The sequence below is a fragment of the Pempheris klunzingeri genome, chromosome 6, assembly GCF_042242105.1.
Source record: "Pempheris klunzingeri isolate RE-2024b chromosome 6, fPemKlu1.hap1, whole genome shotgun sequence".
Taxonomy (NCBI): domain Eukaryota; kingdom Metazoa; phylum Chordata; class Actinopteri; order Acropomatiformes; family Pempheridae; genus Pempheris; species Pempheris klunzingeri.
In genome coordinates this window covers 24180407-24198786 of record NC_092017.1, presented here as the reverse complement: position 1 = coordinate 24198786, position 18380 = coordinate 24180407, and the positions used below count along the sequence as shown (strand labels likewise).

Below are 18380 nucleotides of genomic sequence, written 5' to 3'. Positions count from 1 at the left end.
TTAACGGCTAACGCTGAGCCTGTCATCCCCTGGTTGGAAAACATACCACCACCAAACAGAGAGGCATAAAACATAACATTTTCAGCACAACGCCTCACCCTTTTTCTTTAAGCTGGCGTCAACGCAGAGATGTGCCTTCCAGCTAGCCGACCCCTCCGGTTCCCTACGGGCGGCCCCGGCTGGTGGCTCCGGGTGCCGGGGCAAGGCAGTGCTGCTACCGGACGCCTGTGAGCCTCTGCGTCCGCGATCGGTGACAGCAGCAGGCGTTACCCCGCACCGACACACAGTCCTCCTGTGCGGTGGGTTGTGAGGTTTACAGTGACGGTGAATGTGTCCGAAATGTCCAGACAGGAGGGCTCGACCTGCGGGTGTTGTGTGCGGCTGAGCAGCTGCTGCTGGTGGTGGTGCTGGTGGAGGAGGAGGACTGGACAAGTTGTCTTTCTGCGGCACTGCAGCCACGCTGTCTGTCTGGGGCCCTCCTCCCTTCCTCTAACACACACACACACACACACACACACACACACACACACACACACACACACACACACACACACACAAACAGAGTGAAACTGTGTATGAATCATGGGTGTGATGTATTTGTGGTAAACATGTCGCAACTTAACTTCAGGCTATTTTTTAATTAAAATACTATCATTATCATTATTATTGTTATTATCATAGGACCGCACAATGTCACCACATCACACACATATTTAATTACCAAAAACATGGCTCAGTGTTTGTGGGCGTGACACCTACTTGCAGCCCATAGTTTGTTGAGATAAGAAAACATTATTGATATCCTACCAAGGGACGGAAATCCAGACTTTACAGCAGACACACTAAAAACAAGGAAATAGAAATATGACCATTTAATGGTTAACCATAAAGTAAAATGAGAAATTCAAAAAAACAGATTTAACCTCTGCAATCATGATTAAGGCAGTGCAGTGACTTGTGAGAGAAGAGCTGCTGCAGTGTATGTGCTATATATATCATACATAGATATAAAGGTAAGTAAGGAATACAATGAGCATAAACATAATAATAAAAAGATGTTGAAGTGTAATAGAAAACTTTCACACAGTATAAAAATAGTACATTAATATGTAATACATACACATATATTAACTCAAAACACACTTACAGACTTTTTTTCTGTTTCTGTTTCTTATAATGCCAATATTAGAGGTAATATGAAATATAATTAAATACTACTAATAATAATAATGATAATAATATACATTTTATTTATGGACTGCTTATCTTGAAACTAAAAGACACTTTACAAAAGGTTAAATATAAAATTACATATGTTATTACTACTACCACTACTGCTAATACTACTACTAATAATAATAATGATACTCATCATCATTATAATAACCATAATAATAATAATGATAACCATCATCATAATAACCATGCTAATAATAATAATACTAATAATAATAATATCATACATCATATTTCCACTGGCTAAATTCCTTACTGACTATGAGCATGTTATTTATTCGGCTGTGTTCCCAGCTGATTTGGGACTGATAAACCTCCATCAGGGCAGACTGAGTGCACCACAGAGGTGTAACATATTTATACAATGTGTCATGATTGCCACCCATGCAAATCAGCAGCGGTGGCATCGGAAATGGACCGTACCAAGACGGAAAGGGATGCTGGAGGAGCCTCGGCTCGGTTTGCGTCTTTAAAAATCCAGTTTGGCGAATGAGAACATCTTTAATGTGAAAAACAGAGTCGTCAACGTGTTGACATGAGGCGGATTAACATGCACATCTGCTGACTGTCACCGTCCGCGTTTAGCTCGCCTCCTGAAACACCCCCCCGCCGGTGAGAGGCGCAGTGTGTGAGCGTGTGGTAGGGACTGTCATCCTGCCTGGCCGCCCGGTTTTTTGGAGAGAAGAAGTTGGCAAAGGGATGTGACTGCGATGATGGCGCTGCAGCTGAAGAACGGGAATGCAGCTTACTACCAGAGTGCAGAATACTGCAGAAATTACACTTCGCCGCCTGTCAGCTACGGTGACAGCAGCCATTATCTTGCGCGATTGCCAGGTAAGGAGAGGCTTGCCATGCAGGATCTCCCCCTCTGACTGTCAGCAGTGTTATGCGCTAAATGTGCAGGGATGGAGAAAATCTATCCAGAGATTATGTGCAGATGGTACAGAGGAAGGTGGATGTGGAAACCGGTTGTCCTGATGCTGCTGTCACTATCATTATGTCATGTAGAGGGGTGCTCTGCTCGGCTTGGATGCTGCGATGCAAAATCTGAGGTTGTGTAGATACTCTAATGGTCTCCTGCACTGTAGCAGAGCTCTATGCCCCCGTGCTCCAGGGAGACTCCAGGTTTGAGCTGATGTCTGTAATTTGAAACAGTGTGCAGCCTCGATGCAATGCTCACTTTGATCTCTGGAGTATGACAGTCAGCCAGGCGGTCTGCTGTCAGTGCAAGTGAAGACAGAGAAGCTGAATTTGAATCGCTGCTGCTCCCTTTTACTCTTTTGCACTGCTTGATCTGCACAGCTGATGGTGGCATGTGGCGATTACACAGTAAGTGTTCTTCATTTCATTGCACCTGCACTGCTGCTGTCAAAAAAAGGGCTTTTCCTGTTGGTTTCAGGGACTTGATGTCAGCATGTGTCATGGACTGAGACAGATCAATTCATCTGGTCATATTCCTGCCATACAGATGTCACTCAGCCTCTGTCATGTTGAAAACGCCTGCATCAAGTCTCAGGTGGAAGTTAATGGAGTTAATTGGAGGTTGAATGTATACAGTGCTGAAATACTGTAGTTGAACTGTACATTTTTCGTGGCAATGGCAGTTTTATTTATAGGGCACAGGTAGATTCAAAGTGGGTTACGTTAAAAGGCAAAAATTTGATTTATGGCAACATTTTTAGACCATCAGTCATAAAAATATTTCTAAAGAATCAAACATTTGACAGATGTAACCAATCAAAACTGACGATTTGCCTGCATTTCTCTTTTTGTCTGATTGTTCAGTTCGTTGTGGGCCAAAATAAGCAATTTTAGTAGCATGTGATGGGCTCTATATAGTCAGTCAATCAATTATTCAACAAAGCTAAATGTTCAGTGCTTGTTGTTTTCTTTAAGCAGGAATGGATAAGTATGAATCGATAAAGTTACAGGAGCCTCATGCATAGACCAGATGAGCGCTGTCACACTGTCACAGTCTGTAAATGAGGATACAACCCACTCTCTGTTAATTATTAAAATGACAAACCTTACTGTAACGCCACAATAAGTAAATTGCAAAGTACAGTAAGATGTATATTAGTTGCTTTCTGCGTTCATCCGGTGCCCAGTGAAGCAGATGGAATAAGTGGAGGAGGCATGCGCTTCTCATTTCTCCATAATTGATGTGTCACAACACTGTGTGTCAAGAAAAACTCTAGAGAAAATGAACACTTGGCCTATTTAAAGATTCTCAGTGGAGGCCATGAGATTATCAGGCTCCGGGACAGGAGATTTTCGTGTCTTGGTTCGAAAACCAGCACACCAAGAAATCTTAACTCAAGCCCATAAAATATGACAAGTGATGAACTAATAAATAACGTCTGAGGTAGTTTCATTATTTCTGTCCAACATCTCTCCATAAATACAATGAGGGACATTACTGTGCTGTCAGTTCGCTGATCATTTGCTGCCTTGTGCTTTAGAGCAATATTACATAAGCCTGATTTCGACTTAAAGATTTGTTTGTGTCCTCGCTAAAAACTCAATTGCTAAACAATAACGTTTTATATTGACTTTGCAGCAAGGTCCACTTCTGTGCTTATGTGCTGCAGCTTCTGTTAGACTGTTCTTTGCAGGCCTGGATCTGGGTCTCTGAGGAGGAGGACAAACCTGACCTTGGCCTATCTAGCTCTTATTAAAACTATGGAAAAATAACATCCAAAATAAAAGAACAGAGACACAGTATTGGCTTTTCTTTGTTATGTGCAGTGGTGATCTTGTCTTGTATTCTAATAGGGGGGGAGTATTTATGGTTTCTGCTCCTCTAGAGTTCTGCGCACTCATAACTACTAATTAATGTCTTTGTGGCTGCTTCTGGGTTTCCTCCTGGATAATAAGGGCACATTTTACTCTCCTGCACTGTCACCTAGGCTGAGTAAAGATATCTAGTCAATTACGAGCCACTCCTGCAACATTTTTTCTCCTGCTAGAAATAGCAAATGTGCTCAAAAAAGTGATCAAAAAAATGCCAGCAAGCACAAGAGTCATTGGCAAAAAAAAACATGTTTACCATAAGGGTTTCATCATCTGACCATATTTTAAGAATTTAATGATTGAGCCTTGGAAGTGTGGAGCTTCAAGTCAGGATTGTAGATAAAATGTGTTGGAGGTCTGTCAGTTTAGTCTAACAGAGGGTCTGAAATGAAGCGAAACTAAGACTGGAGTTAATGCTGAATGAATTTTAAGACTCAACATTGACAGGAGAGGTGTGACACTAGAGAAAGTCAATGGAAATGTACCCTTAAAGAGGTAGTTCAGCGACATTCATTTGGAATAGCATGTTGGTGAATGAGATTGTATTGATCACCATTGGTCTCTCAGGTGTCCTGTTTTGTTTTCAGCCGCATGTAATGGTTACGTGATATCATGGTGGAAAGTAATTTTACATGAGGTCGTTATCACCACGAGTTAAAGAAGAGCAGGCTCACAAAGAGAAAACACTGTACTAGGGGAGGAGGCAGTGTTGGGTGAACAGCTGACTGTAACATGTTTGAGATTACATCACATTGTAACTGATATACAACAAATGCATTTGTAGTTCATCTGTTGTGTGGAGGAATAAAGTGCTTACTGGATAATATCAAGTAAAGAGGGTCAGCCGTCCTTTGCTTGTGCTTATAATTGCTGCTGCAGTGAGGTTTCTGGCCTGCTGTGCTGGCTCTGTCAATCAGGGCTGAAGGGTTCTCATGAGGCTGCTGCTGATGAGATTGATGATGATGATGCTCAGCATGTGGAACCTGATTGGTGGATGTGAGTCTGGATGGTTTTAAAAGTGTGGAGAATGTGTCTGACTCAACAACATATAAGTCTTCAACCGCACACATGAGAAATACGGACATTTGAGGCACATACTTAATAACATTTGTCGTTTTGTGATTTCCTTTGGGTTTATTTTAACCTTTTAATTGCTGCAATATTTTAATTTTGCATGTTTTTTGTAACATTCAAATGTGTTTCCTGTTTTTTTTTCTCCATCTTTGGCACTAAAGCTGTCACTGCGCTGATGCTTCTGCAGTGCACTTTAAGTGTGGCTGTGACGTCTTTTTCTTAAAATTTTCTGTTAATGAAGCTCGAGGTTCTTTTAGAGCTGCTTTTCTTTGACTGCTCCCTACGGGTGCCAGAGAATATCTCCTGAGAGACTCCCGAAAAAGAGCAAATATGAAAGCCTTGATAAGCAGGATAAACAACATGCACAATGCTGTTTACTTATGTGCAGCTGCTGCATTCTATCACTTGATTAACCTAAAGGCAGTGGATCCAGCTCTGCTGTATCTTCCATAGTGTCGTCTTGCACTTGACAGGCCTATAGTAAGGTCAGTGCCTTGTTCAGCATAACTTTCTCCTGAGGTCAGCCAGGCCAGGTGACAGACAGGCAGCTGGACAGACGGACTGACAGCAAGCAGCAGTCGGAAACACAAACAACCCGGGGTGTTATTTTGGGGCCATGAATCACTGCCATTGGGCGTCCAATTGGATTCCAGATAAAAGCTTCCAGCACAGTGAGTTTTGACACAGCTGTTGGCCTGTTACTGACCTGACAATATATGTAGTTATATAGACATACACACCCACACACACACACACAGTGGCACAAACCCACACATAAATCAACACAGTACCTAATATAATGCACTTTCTGTCTGTTTTCTTAAACATACACACCAATTCCTACCACACACACACACACACACACGCACACTCAATCTGCCTATTCAAGCAGTCACACTTCAGGCTGTGATCTTGTCTGATCAGGGAAGCTTGAGGAGTTTACTGTCACTGTTTGTGTGTGTGTGTGTGTGCACAGATGCATGTGTATGTAATGTCCCGTATGCATGACTGCAGGCGCTGCAGGCTCAGCCTAATCTTTCTGATGCCCACTGGAGTGTGAAGCTCCTCTGTCCGAGAATGTGTTTCCATTCGCCCATCTCGCCCGCCTAAGGCCTCCCAGAAATAAATGCCTTCTCCTAGTGTCACTGTACATCGGACCTGGAGTTCCTTCTCAGTGTCCGTTTGATGATCTTTCAAGAGATATCTGAAACGTTATCACTACTATCATCCAAGCAAATCACATATGTATCTTTGCTGTGACATAATCTTTTCTTTACTTTCTTTCATGTTTGGTTTTTTTTCTGTCGGTCAGTAGGATACATTTACAGATTTCAATGAATTATGGTGTCAAGACGAACAATGTGGGCACAGTTTGTGGCACCATTTGAAAAGCACTTTCTTTTTATAGACTGTACATTTTCTGGATTCCTTGCTTTAAGACAAATCTGTCAAAAGATGTTACACCCATGTGTACCTCAAGTGATTCTCAATCAATTTTAATGTTTTCTCATCCTGCAAATTTAATCCCATCTTAGATGAGCTCAAAAGAATTTTTTTTTTCTGATATATTGAATACTGGCACAATTCATTCATGCACAAAGCCCTTATATTCTCCAGTCTGTATTTTGGTGCAGACCCAAATCAAGATGCAGAAAAACAAGCCAGCCAACAGCCATGCTATCACCCTTTGAGGTTGTACTCAGGCACAGTGGTGCTTTGAGCTAAATACTTACATCAGCATGCTAACGTGCTCACAATGACCTTAAAATGCTGATATTTATGTTTACCCATGTTCACCATCTCAGTTTATCCTTTTAGCATGCTAACATTTGCTGATTAGACTAATGAGAATGCCACTAGTTTTTTATGTATAAGGTCGTAAACTAACTTACCGGACAAACTAAAATTAAATGAAAAGTCAGGAGATCATCAGAGTCATGAGGATTAATCCTCTGTGAACCATAAATGTCTGTAAAGATTTTCATGAGAATCTGTTTAATAGTCGTTGAGATGTGGACTAGTCTGGACCAAAGTGGTAGCCCAACATAGCTGAAAACATCTAAATATGTTCTATTATTGCATTACAAAATAGTGCAAAAAACTTTCAAACGTCGTAAATGGCATGAATTCCAAATAAACATGTAATTAATTCATGTATTTCTACACTCTCGTCTTTTTGAATCAACACTGACTTCCTCAGCAATGTTATTGAATTTCCTTGTAAGAAATTTCTATGATCTGTGACATCTGTCCATGTCTAAAAGTCATGTGTATGTGCATTGCCTCTGATGTCCACAGGCCCACAGACCATGTTGAAGCCTCCTCTGAGTCTCTTCAGCCATCCTCAGCAGCCTTTCCATCACATGGACTCTCTGCACCAGCTGGGACCTCCACCAATGGCGCCTACGCAGCCTCTCGGCCCACCACCTATTGCCCCTGCTCAGGCAATTGGACCTCCAACTATGGTTCCCACCCAGACACTAGGGCCCCCTCCCATGACTGCTACTCACACATTAAGGCCTCCCCCACCACACAGCTTAGGCCCCCCTCCAATGGGCCCAGCTCAACCTCTGGGACCACCACCAATGCCACACACATTGTTGCCCCCACCCGTAGATCACACACAAGCAATAGTGCCTCCAACCATGGACCTCACACAACCGTTGGGGCCTCCACCTCTGAACCCTTCACAAGCACTGGTTCCCCCACCTGTAGTGGCACCCAGGGCTGGGCGATTCCCCCTCCCACCCAGCCCACTGTCCTCCCTTCCTGCTCCAGGCCCCGACCCTTCACAGCTCCCCCCAAGGCCCCCAGGACCGGTCATCATCCCAGCCCCGGGGTCCTGCCTCGTCCAGGGTCCTCTCCCGGGTCAGGCAGCCCCAGCCAGTGAGCATCCCCAGGATGAGGGCTCTCCACTGGGGATGGAGGAGCAGGATGACTCTCTGGGGCTGGGGGAGCTGTGTAAACCGCTGTACTGTAAACTCTGCAACGTGACCCTCAACTCTGCTCAGCAGGCACAGGCTCACTACCAGGTCAGCTGAAATCCACTTTCCCACACGGACAAACCATGTGAAAAATTAAGATACATTCATAAACACACATCTCTATCTCCTTTACTGTCTGTTTAGGGGAAGAACCACAGTAAAAAGCTAAGAAATTTCTACGCTGGCAGTCAACAGCCTCCAGCCATAAGGATCCCAGAAGTCCTCGAGGCGGCTGGCCAGACAGCCCTCAGCTCAGGATCCAACGACAGTGACGCAGGCAGGCAGGTCAGATCCAAACTTAGCATCTCAGCACCAACCTACCTAAATGTGACAGTTTTAGTTGAGGAGGTGGGTGTTCTGCTGCTGAAGTGGCCAACCTGCTGATGTTGTTTCCCTTTGAGGAGGTGACAGAGAAATGCAGATTATTTGAAAAGTGGAAACTCACATCATCCACTCACCACTTAACAATTTACTGTCTCTACATATTGTCGCTGCAGTTTAAGAGAAAAATACTTGCTCATTTACTCAAGCTACCAAGAAAAAAAAATCCAAGGTCAAATTAAAAGCTAAAAAATACTTTCACTACAACTGAAAATTATTTCTAAAAGATCAAAAGCACAATGAGAAAAGGACAAGAGAGATGAAGTAATAAGGGACAGTGTGTGTATTTACTATTAGGAGATAAAATTAAATGAAATTGTTGTAAGTAATTAATGTAATATGCATTGTTTTGCTGCCTGACCCACAACTTAGTTGTTTTTGTTCACTTTTGCTGCTCTCATAGGATCATTTTTTGTCACAGCAGGCAGCTGTTTTTAGTTAAAAAGCTCTAAAAAACCTCTGCACACTACCTATGAAACAGCCGACAGACACAGTTAGAGAATAAACATTAAGAACTTAAGAGCCAGATATTTCCTCCAGGACTTGGTGGAGAACTAGAATCGAGAGTTATATTCTCCAGGCAGCCAGAAACACACCTTCAAATGAATGATAATATTACTCCGTAACTTCAGGGGGAGTAAACATGCAACTGTTTGCTAACAAGTTCAACATATCAACTTAAAAGATGATGATGTGTGTTGTGTTGTGGCCAAAATAACATTGTTGAAGCGCTGTTACTACTCAGCTTGTGTTTGTGACATTATTGTTCACTTATACAAGCATCAAGTACAACATATGAGCGTATAAGAAATCTTCCAAAAATAGAAAATGTAGAGCAAAGGATGCAGAGCTTCTGTAGAGCTATTTCATACCTGCAGCTCAAGACTGAAACTACACAATAAGCCTTAAAGGTGTAAATATGATGGGCTGTAACAGTGATAGGCTGTCTAACCTCTTCTAATCTTTTAACAACATGTCAAAGTAATAAAACGGCTGTTTCAGGCTTAAATACAAATATGTGATTTCTTTCTTCATTTAATAAGTGTATATTTTCCTGCTGAAAAATAAGTCGTGCGAGAAATCCTTTTCTTCCTCCCACCAGACCCAAACATTTCTTTCTTCTCTTCCTCACTGTTTACTCCCTAACTCCTCTCACCACAAACACTGATTTGCTTTGTCCTGTGTCTGCAGGCGCTGTATAAAGGGGCGACCCGGGTCATCTTGGCCACAGAGAACGACTATTGTAAGCTGTGTGACGCCTCCTTCAGTTCACCAGCAGTTGCACAGGCCCACTACCAGGGCAAGAACCACGCCAAGAAACTACGGCTCGCTGAGGCCCAACAGAACGCCAATAACATGTAGGTTTATGTATAGAAACTTCTTGAAGTATGCAGTAGTCACATCTTTATGTAGGGTTGTATTTGCTTGATTGAGATTTGTCCTTTTTTAGCCATTCTTAAATGAATTAAGCAGCCCAGAAAAATACATGTACATGTACATAAATGTGAATGATCTTTAAATTTTTGCAGTATTTTTGCTCCAGATTTAAGTTAACCAGGAAACAGTCTGGTTTAAAATTATCTTAATAATTAAATTTAGCTAATTTTGGCTTTGTTAATTACTGAAGTAGCCACCAACTTGTGGAAACAGATCGTCAGACAGTGTGTTTAACTCACCTCAAGATTTTGACTCCACCACTGACTTCCAGGGAAGGCAACAATGAGGCAGCCTCAAGAAGAAATCGAAAGGACGGCAGTGAGTACAGACTGGTGAAAAATCGCCGCAGCCCACAGCTTCCTGCTTCCATGCCAGGTGAGATGTTTAAAAGCAGTTACAAGACATCATGAGAGAGATTAAAAACCACAGAGGCACTCACTGACGTGGACCTACAGCAGCTTCATTTTCAACTCTTAATGTTAAAACCTCTAATTCAGTACAATTAAACTGTAAATGCAGAAATACAAATAGACTACAGTATGATTTTTACATGTCACTATGACAGTGGCCACATTTCTGTTGTTTCCTGGTGAAACGAAGGACAATCCCATCAGCTGAGCTAACAGGATCCTATTGAACTGTTTCACCGGTTGATTCTTTTGGCTCTTTTTTAGCTCCTGTTGCATCTACAGGATTAATAGTTCACGCTATAATTGTGCAGCATTGGGTACAACAATGTGCCCTGTAGTGGCTCAGAATTTATTCATGAAAAGTGACGTAATCCATTATGTCCCCTGCATATATGCGTATACATAAATATGTATATATATATATATATATATAGATATACTGGTAAGTCAGTTTAGCTGTCTAGAATGCTGTCTTCAACCTCACCAGCTTTCTGAGCTGTAGTTCACTGCCTGGGGGAGAGAAAATCATCTGTTTTCTTCTTCCATCCACTGAATATATATCAGTGAAATAAACTGCTGCAGCTGGCTGAATAGATGTGGTGAATACTAGAAAAAACTAAACATTCAAATCATAAGGCTCAACTAGCACATTTTCTTTATTGAATAGGTATCATGAAAAACTAAGTCATTTATTTGACACTTTATTGGCTTGTTTAAGCACGCTCTACTAGTAGTGACATTATTTTATGCAGCCTTTGAGGGCAGTATTTTTTTCTCTATAGCAACGGCTGACACTGTGCAAAAAATGTCAGAAATAATGTTGTAAATGTTGGACTTTTTCCCCCAAAGCACTTGTCATTTGATTTCATTTGTTACACGTTCTGGAGCACCCACTTATCGACCTCCTCTGGTGTTTTGGAAAAGCTGACACAAAGCTGCATCACTGTATTACTGAGGGGAACATGGTTGCACGCATTTTAGCAGTGTTTCATCTGGTGTAAGAGTTAGCAGAAAACATTTTTAGCCTGAAAGCCTCTTAAATGTTTTCTGTGTGTTTGTGTGAGTGTCTGTTTTCGCCTTAGTGTGTGTGTGTGTGTGTGTGTGTGCGCGCATGAAAACAGATACAGATTGGGTAACGTCAGACTTTGTGCTGACGTCAAACAACTATCTCTTTCTTGTCTTCTTTCGCTATGTCCCTGTCTTTCCACAGACAAAACCAGTAGCACCTCAGCACAAGTTAAAGCAGGATAACTCATACAGAGGAGCCAGTTCGCTTCCTCCCTCACTCACTCTCTCATGCACTGTCTTACACACTCACACACACACACACACACACACACACACACGCACACTCCCACACCTCAACTCTCTGCTGATTTAATCAGTTTTCTTGATGGACAAACCCCAAAAATAGCTGCACTCTCTCCTGCGGTTGCCTTCTCGCTGTCTTTTTATCTCTCTCCTCATCTCCTTCTCGTTTTTCTGCTGTGTTAACACGCACATACACAAGCAAGCAACTCTTTTTCCAATGATCCACCCAGTTGTAATCCCAGATGACTTTGTGCTTTTCTCCCCGTACACGCTTGTGTATCTTTGTCACACACATCAGTGATATATCAGGTTATAATGAAGTGTGTGGTGTCCTGGAATTGAGAGTCTACAAACATGCTAATGGCTCTATGAGGCTGTTCTTAGGCACATCGGTGTCTTTAGCTAAATGCTAACACCAGCATGTTATTATGCTCACAATGACAATAATATTATGTTGATGTTTAGGAGGTATAATGCCATGTTCATCATAGTTTAGCGTTTTAGTATGCTAACATTAGTTAGTTTTGCAGGTATTGATCAGAAATGAGAAGTCAAGGGAATACCAGAGTCACTACATTTAATCTGGAGAAGAACATGAGCACCAGCAACAAATTTTGTGGTAATCCATCCAATATTTCACTCAAAACCACAAATGTGAACCTCATGGCGGTGCTGGAGGAAAAGTCTGGGGAACAGCATGACAACAAGTCATTTGGATTCATCTTCTGGACACCATACGTATCTGTTCCAAATTTAAATCCAGTGATTTTTGAAATATTTTAGATAATTCAGTCTGGTGGACAGTCTGACCAACAGACCAACATTACCATCCATAGAGCCACGTGGTTAAAAATGCAAAACATTTGCTGGTTCCAGTTTCTCAGATGTGAGAGTTTTTTGCTTTTCTCTGTTTTATGTGATTGTAAATTTAATATCTGTCTATTTTCTTACATTTTACAATACAATACAATTAATGAATCAATAGAAAATAAAAGTACTATGGAGTTACATAATCACATGTAATATTTGCCTACCATTACTCCTATATTTAGGTCTCCTGCCCAGCTTTTATGGTAGATAAATCTTTTATGAATCAGCCACCTCATGTAGCTAACTCTCTTCTCCGTTGTCTCTCCCCCTTTTCTCCCTCCAGGACCGTATTATAACCCCAGACCGAGGCAGCGCATCCCCAGGGACTTGGCCATGTGTGTGACTCCCAGTGGACAGTTCTACTGCTCCATGTGCAACTGCGGAGCCGAGCAGGAGACAGACTTCAGGCAGCATCTGGAGAGCAAGCAGCACAAAGCAAAAGTGTCCGAGTTAAGATACCGCCACGAGATGGAGAACCTCGGCTACAGCTAAGAGACACACGAGGGGGAGGGGAAAAGAGAAAAGACAGAGATGGGAGTGGGACAGAATTGGTAGAGAGAAGGTATAAAACCAAAGTGCAGGAAAGCAGATGCAGCCCTGTATTTGAGGGGCATATTTAGTGAAGGGATTAGCCCTAATGGCCCCAAGATCTTGTTGCAATTCATTTGATATATGGATCAAACACTTAAATCCTCAAATTTGACATAACGCTCTACCATATGAACCTTTAATTGGATTTGATGGATTTATTTGGTCTGGGTATTACTCTTGAAATTCATTCTGTATATTGAAGCAGGCTGCAGCTATTTGCTGAGAACAGGAATCGTGTGCTTGAGAAAACGGTGGATTGACCGAAAAAAATTCAATTTTTCTACTTTCCTCCAAGGAAAGTGGTTGGGTTGCATTGTGACTCAGAATACTGGTAATTGCATATGAATTGTAACTAAAATCTTGAGCATATTGAAGTTACAGGGAGAGGACTAGTGAGGATAGGAGGTATGAGAGCACTGTGTAATGTAAGGACATGAAGAGGGTTCAAGCTTTTAGAGGGAATGCAAAATGTGGAAAACAGAGAGAAACTGGTTGATGGAAGTAAAAGGAAGGAGAACAAGTCTCATTCTCGGGAAAAAACAATCATCACTGAGGACAAAGTTTTAGTTTTAGACTTGTCTTTCAATTCTTGTGTGTAGGTACTTTTACAGGCCCCACAGCAGGGACTTCAGGGCCACAGGGCCACACAATAGAGTAAACAAACCACTTTCATAACCTGATACAGGTAAGAAAATCCAAAGCACTATTCACTAATTTAAAAAACAAAAGCACAATGAACAACATCGTCTGGTAGAAACAGTGTTATGTGTATCTGTTAGCCTTAGCCGACCTCTTAGCGGTCCTATGGTGTGCATCAGGCTGACGGCTACGCCTTGGCTAGCCTTGTTTGTGCCTTTAGTGAGAATTAGGTGAAAGAGTAAGCTTTGGCTAGCCATTTTGGAAATATAGTGGAAACCATTCTACAGTATTAATTGGATTTTTCTATATTTTGTCATCTCTCTTGTATAAATCCACACAAATATTATGTAAATATACGCAAATTACATTATAGATGTAAATATAGAACAATAGACATGAATACTATTCATACTTTGGTTAATGTTAGCCTAGCATATATTGTAAATACTCATAATCTATTTAATAATTATCAGGAATCTTGTACAATGTGTGCACTGACTGAATGTCTACCCATCAGCACTGTATGTTCGTGTGTGGATTTCACTGTAGGCCCTCCGTACCACTTTGGATGATGCCCTTGTTCATTTGTAAAGTGACTCTGGTCCCATCCATCTGTAGTAAAAAGCTGCTAGTTTCATCATTTTGACTGTGCTAGAGGGCCACATGCTTGTTTCGAGGCAGAGTACCAACTGAATCTTTGTCTCGACACCACAGCCAAACTGGCACCGCGAGAAAGAAATGTGCAAACACGTTGGAAACTCATAGTGGTGCGTGCAGCCAAAAGCATTTAACTCCAAACTTCTAATTAGTTTGCAAATTGCAAATGAACATGTGCAGAGTTCACGGATGCGTCTGGTTGTTAGACGTATCAGTTGATTTTCTAAATCAGCCTTGATGCCCAGAGGGGATAATGAGTGTGAATCGGCTGCAGAGGAGTGACACGGATTTTGTCTGGATTTGCAGACAGATCTTTTTTTTCTTATTATTACTGCTTTGTTTTTTGTTTTTTTCTTTTTTACACCCTGTATGACCCAAGTCCAGCTGTTTTTCAGTGTTAAGACCCTCCTGAACAGTTGTGTTCAGTTACTTAATTGGAATCTAATTAGATTTTCTTGATCTGTTTATTTGCTTTTCTGTTCCAGTTCAGTGGTGCTGAGCTGTACAAGGCAGTTTCAAGGCATTTGGAGCTATACAGTCATTCCTTAAATGACTAAAAGTGTGTCGTGTGCCTCTTACGTTGGCTATGATCTCCGCTGCATTCAGAGAAGATAGTGACAGGGTCAGAAAAAATCTACATTTTTATTGTTTACACAAAACTCTCATCTTTTAAGTAGTTATTTTAAGATTGTTGATTCTTTAAATAGAAAACAAGGTTTTATTAATGCCTCAAAAATCAGTTTCTATCTAGATTTTCACATGTCAACATGTTCCACCTATACAGCAAAAGAACAGAGCAGATCTGTAGTTCAAAATAGGAGGAAAAACCTTCCAGTTTCACTTCAAAATATTTGCTTTTTCAACTTTCCCTGCAGACGAGCAGTGCAGGCACACACACTCCCACATAATTCAATCAGTCACAGGCCCAATGAGGTCACATGATTAGATGTGATATAAAGTGGAATGAAAGCAGCATCCTGGTTTTCTCTCTGGTTGGTTCAGTTCGCTGTGGCAGAGGCAGCTGTTCACATCTTACATTTGTCTCTAGAGCACAAGCACACACCTGATCACACACATGAGGACGCTCAGGAGAAAAGCACTGTGAGGACAGAGCGCTGTGGTGTTTTGGGATTTAAACATGTGTGAGAGCGACAGCCAGAGTGGGGGAGACCAAAAGAACCGAGAAAATAAAATGCTAGGCTGTTTTATTAGCCCACTGTGCTGCATGGTTTAATCAAAAAGGAACAAAGAGGAGCTGATGAAAGCAGAGCTGTACCCAAAGCTGTGGGTGAGACACAGGCATTCTTCACATTAGATGGAGTTGCAGTCTCTTAATAGCACTCCTCCTCCTCCTAGAAATAACAAGCTTTGTCTCACATGAAAGCATCGGTAGCATAACCTTTTATGATGTTGACAGGCTCCTGGATTTAAAATGAGAGTCACACTCCAGTGCAGCTACTCAACACCCTCAGCAAATGCATGAAATAATAAACAGCAAAGGAACGGAGGAAATGAGGAAACTATCAGACACCCTAAAGGGAAAAGACAGCCATGTATTTGTACGCTCTAAAGCAGTGGTTCCCAAACCTTTCAGCTTGGGACCCCTTAAAATGTGGCGTGGGACAGATCATGGTCTTAGTGTGGACAACCAAAGATTGATTTTTCCTTGTTAGATGTTTCTTTCAGTCCAGAGGCCCAGGTTCACTGCCTGTCAATTGGATTTTGTTTTCTGATAAATTGAAAACTTGTTTGTACAGTTAAAATAAATTAACTAAGGCAGGTTTTGCACATTGGCTAATGTGGTTCTGTCTTGTAGAGGAGCCACGTGTCAAAACCTAAGATGAAAACCTTTTAATAATTTTTTTAGGTGTCCATTGCTCTCACATGTTGCATATTTTTACATCAAGTTTTATTTTGTCAAATCAATGAACTGAGACACTGACAACCAGGGGCCAGCTGGTATTTTGTTTTCCTGCAAGATTATTTGGCTTTTTTTGCTCTTATTGGACAGATAATGAGAAAAAACAATTGGAGAGAGAGAAGAATATAACATGCAACAAAGGCCTCTGGCCCCATCCAAACCATATCAGACTTATGCGGCCAGGACTGTAACCATGTGACTACCAGGTCGGCTGCCAGGCTTCACAATTTCTTGCTCTTGGGCTCCTGAACAGATTAATTCATCGATGCATCTGAAGAATTTTCACAAGTCTGATTTGAAAGTGTCCAGTACTTCTGAAAAGTGAAACAAGACTTTCAAAAACCAGACAGAACAAACATTATTTTGTGTGGCAGAGGGTATCGTCCACAGGTTGGGAGCCACTGCTCTGAACCATAGAAGTATTTTCTTCTGGGGACACAAAATATCACTGGTCCTCCACTATGTGAGTCACGACACAGTAGAATTTAATTTAATCTAACCTTGTGTAGGAGGATTTACACAAGATGAAATTTACAAGTATTAATGGTAATTAACATTTCACCCGAATCCTACTTATTCCTTTGACATCGTTTCAAAGGGAGCAACTCAAAAAGTGTCAATCTAATGGTATTCCCACTTGATTTAAGAAAATCTTAAAAAGCACCAGGCTCTAATTGAAAAGTGATTACATAGCTGGAAATCACAAACGCTATTAGTAGTTAATGGGCTAAAACATACCAAACCACTGATAAACTGCTCCCTTTATACGAGAGTATTTTTGGATGGAAAGTGTTGCAGTGAAACACCATCCTGCATTTAAGGATCTTCACTGGTTACACACATGTTCTAAGCAGTCCAAAGCCAACAAAATAAAAACACAGCTGTGGTATATAAAGGCAACTAAACACAGCCATTAACTGTTAACAGGTTCTAATATTTTAGCAGCTGACGCTTTTATTTGCTCCGTGTTCACAGAAATTGATTAGATTGCATTAATGCTTAGAAAAAAAAAGACTGTTTAGTTGTTGTTTGGTCTGGTAATATGTTGAAATAGTTCAGATACCTGGGGTACTGTTTCTGTTTGTTTTGTTCTAACTGTGTTTACTTGTTAGACTATAACAGTTGGTAACTATAATATACTGATAATTATTGGTTTCACTGCTATTAACCAATGCTGTTATCTGAAGGCTGATGTGTTTCAGCACCATAACTTATAAGTTGAACTTCAGTGCTTCGTTGTAAATGAAAGAGAAGTGTTACATATTGCACCGTATAAATTGTATCTGGTTTATTTTGTGCATGAGTAAAGTCATACCTAATAACTGTTGCAATGTTTCTACTATTGAGGGAAAATATGAAGACGCTGTTAAAGAATGTTTTTCTGAGGTTTATTTCTGATGGTTGGAAATGTCTGTATGCTGTGCTGCTTCTACAAAAGGGCATTGGAAAGAATCACGATTTTGCACTGAATATAAGAAGACACGTGTTTATAAAGAAAATGATGCTACCGTATGTTGTTTAGCTGAAGTGAAGACTTTGCTACCATTGTCATTATTTGCCTCTTAATAATTTGTATCCTACTGTTTACAAGGTGAGAAGTTGAAGCTGTTATGGATGTGTATCTTATTTATAATTCTGTGTGTTTATCCATGTGTTGCACTGTTGGACCGACCGGACCAGGTTGGATGGGCAACACTGTGAGACGTAAATTATTATATCAAAGGGTGTTTATCGATGACTTCAATTATCAATTATTGATTTTGACAAAACGTAGAATGGCTCTTGGATTGTTTTAAAGAGATTACCAGTGAAATTAAATGACAAGTAGTCAAAAGATTTTTACTTCGGTGCCCAGATTAGTTGTCCTGTGTCTGGAGAAAGCTGAAACCAAATTACTGGGTCATCATTTTTCTGTTTATCTAAAAGGATTCTTCAGTCCAACTGTTGTGGGGAATAGAGCGCAGTACAGATATCCTTTTTTTCTTTAGGCCAACTGGTAATTTAGCATTGGCAAAAGGAAAACGGGATTTTGCATTATTTTGGAATATTACAGAAAATAAACTCTGTGGCAAACAA

At 41.1% G+C, this 18380-nt stretch overlaps 1 protein-coding gene across 1 annotated transcript; it reads left to right on the top strand.

The window, feature by feature from the left end:
• The first annotated feature begins 1946 nt into the window (after nt 1–1946).
• On the top strand, nt 1947–12988 carry zmat3 (zinc finger, matrin-type 3). Its single transcript, XM_070832283.1, has 6 exons — nt 1947–2070; nt 7402–8135; nt 8232–8372; nt 9660–9826; nt 10177–10280; nt 12780–12988. Exons 1-6 carry the CDS (start codon nt 1947–1949, stop codon nt 12986–12988), a joined length of 1479 nt encoding a protein of 492 aa, XP_070688384.1.
• The last annotated feature ends 5392 nt before the right edge of the window (nt 12989–18380 follow it).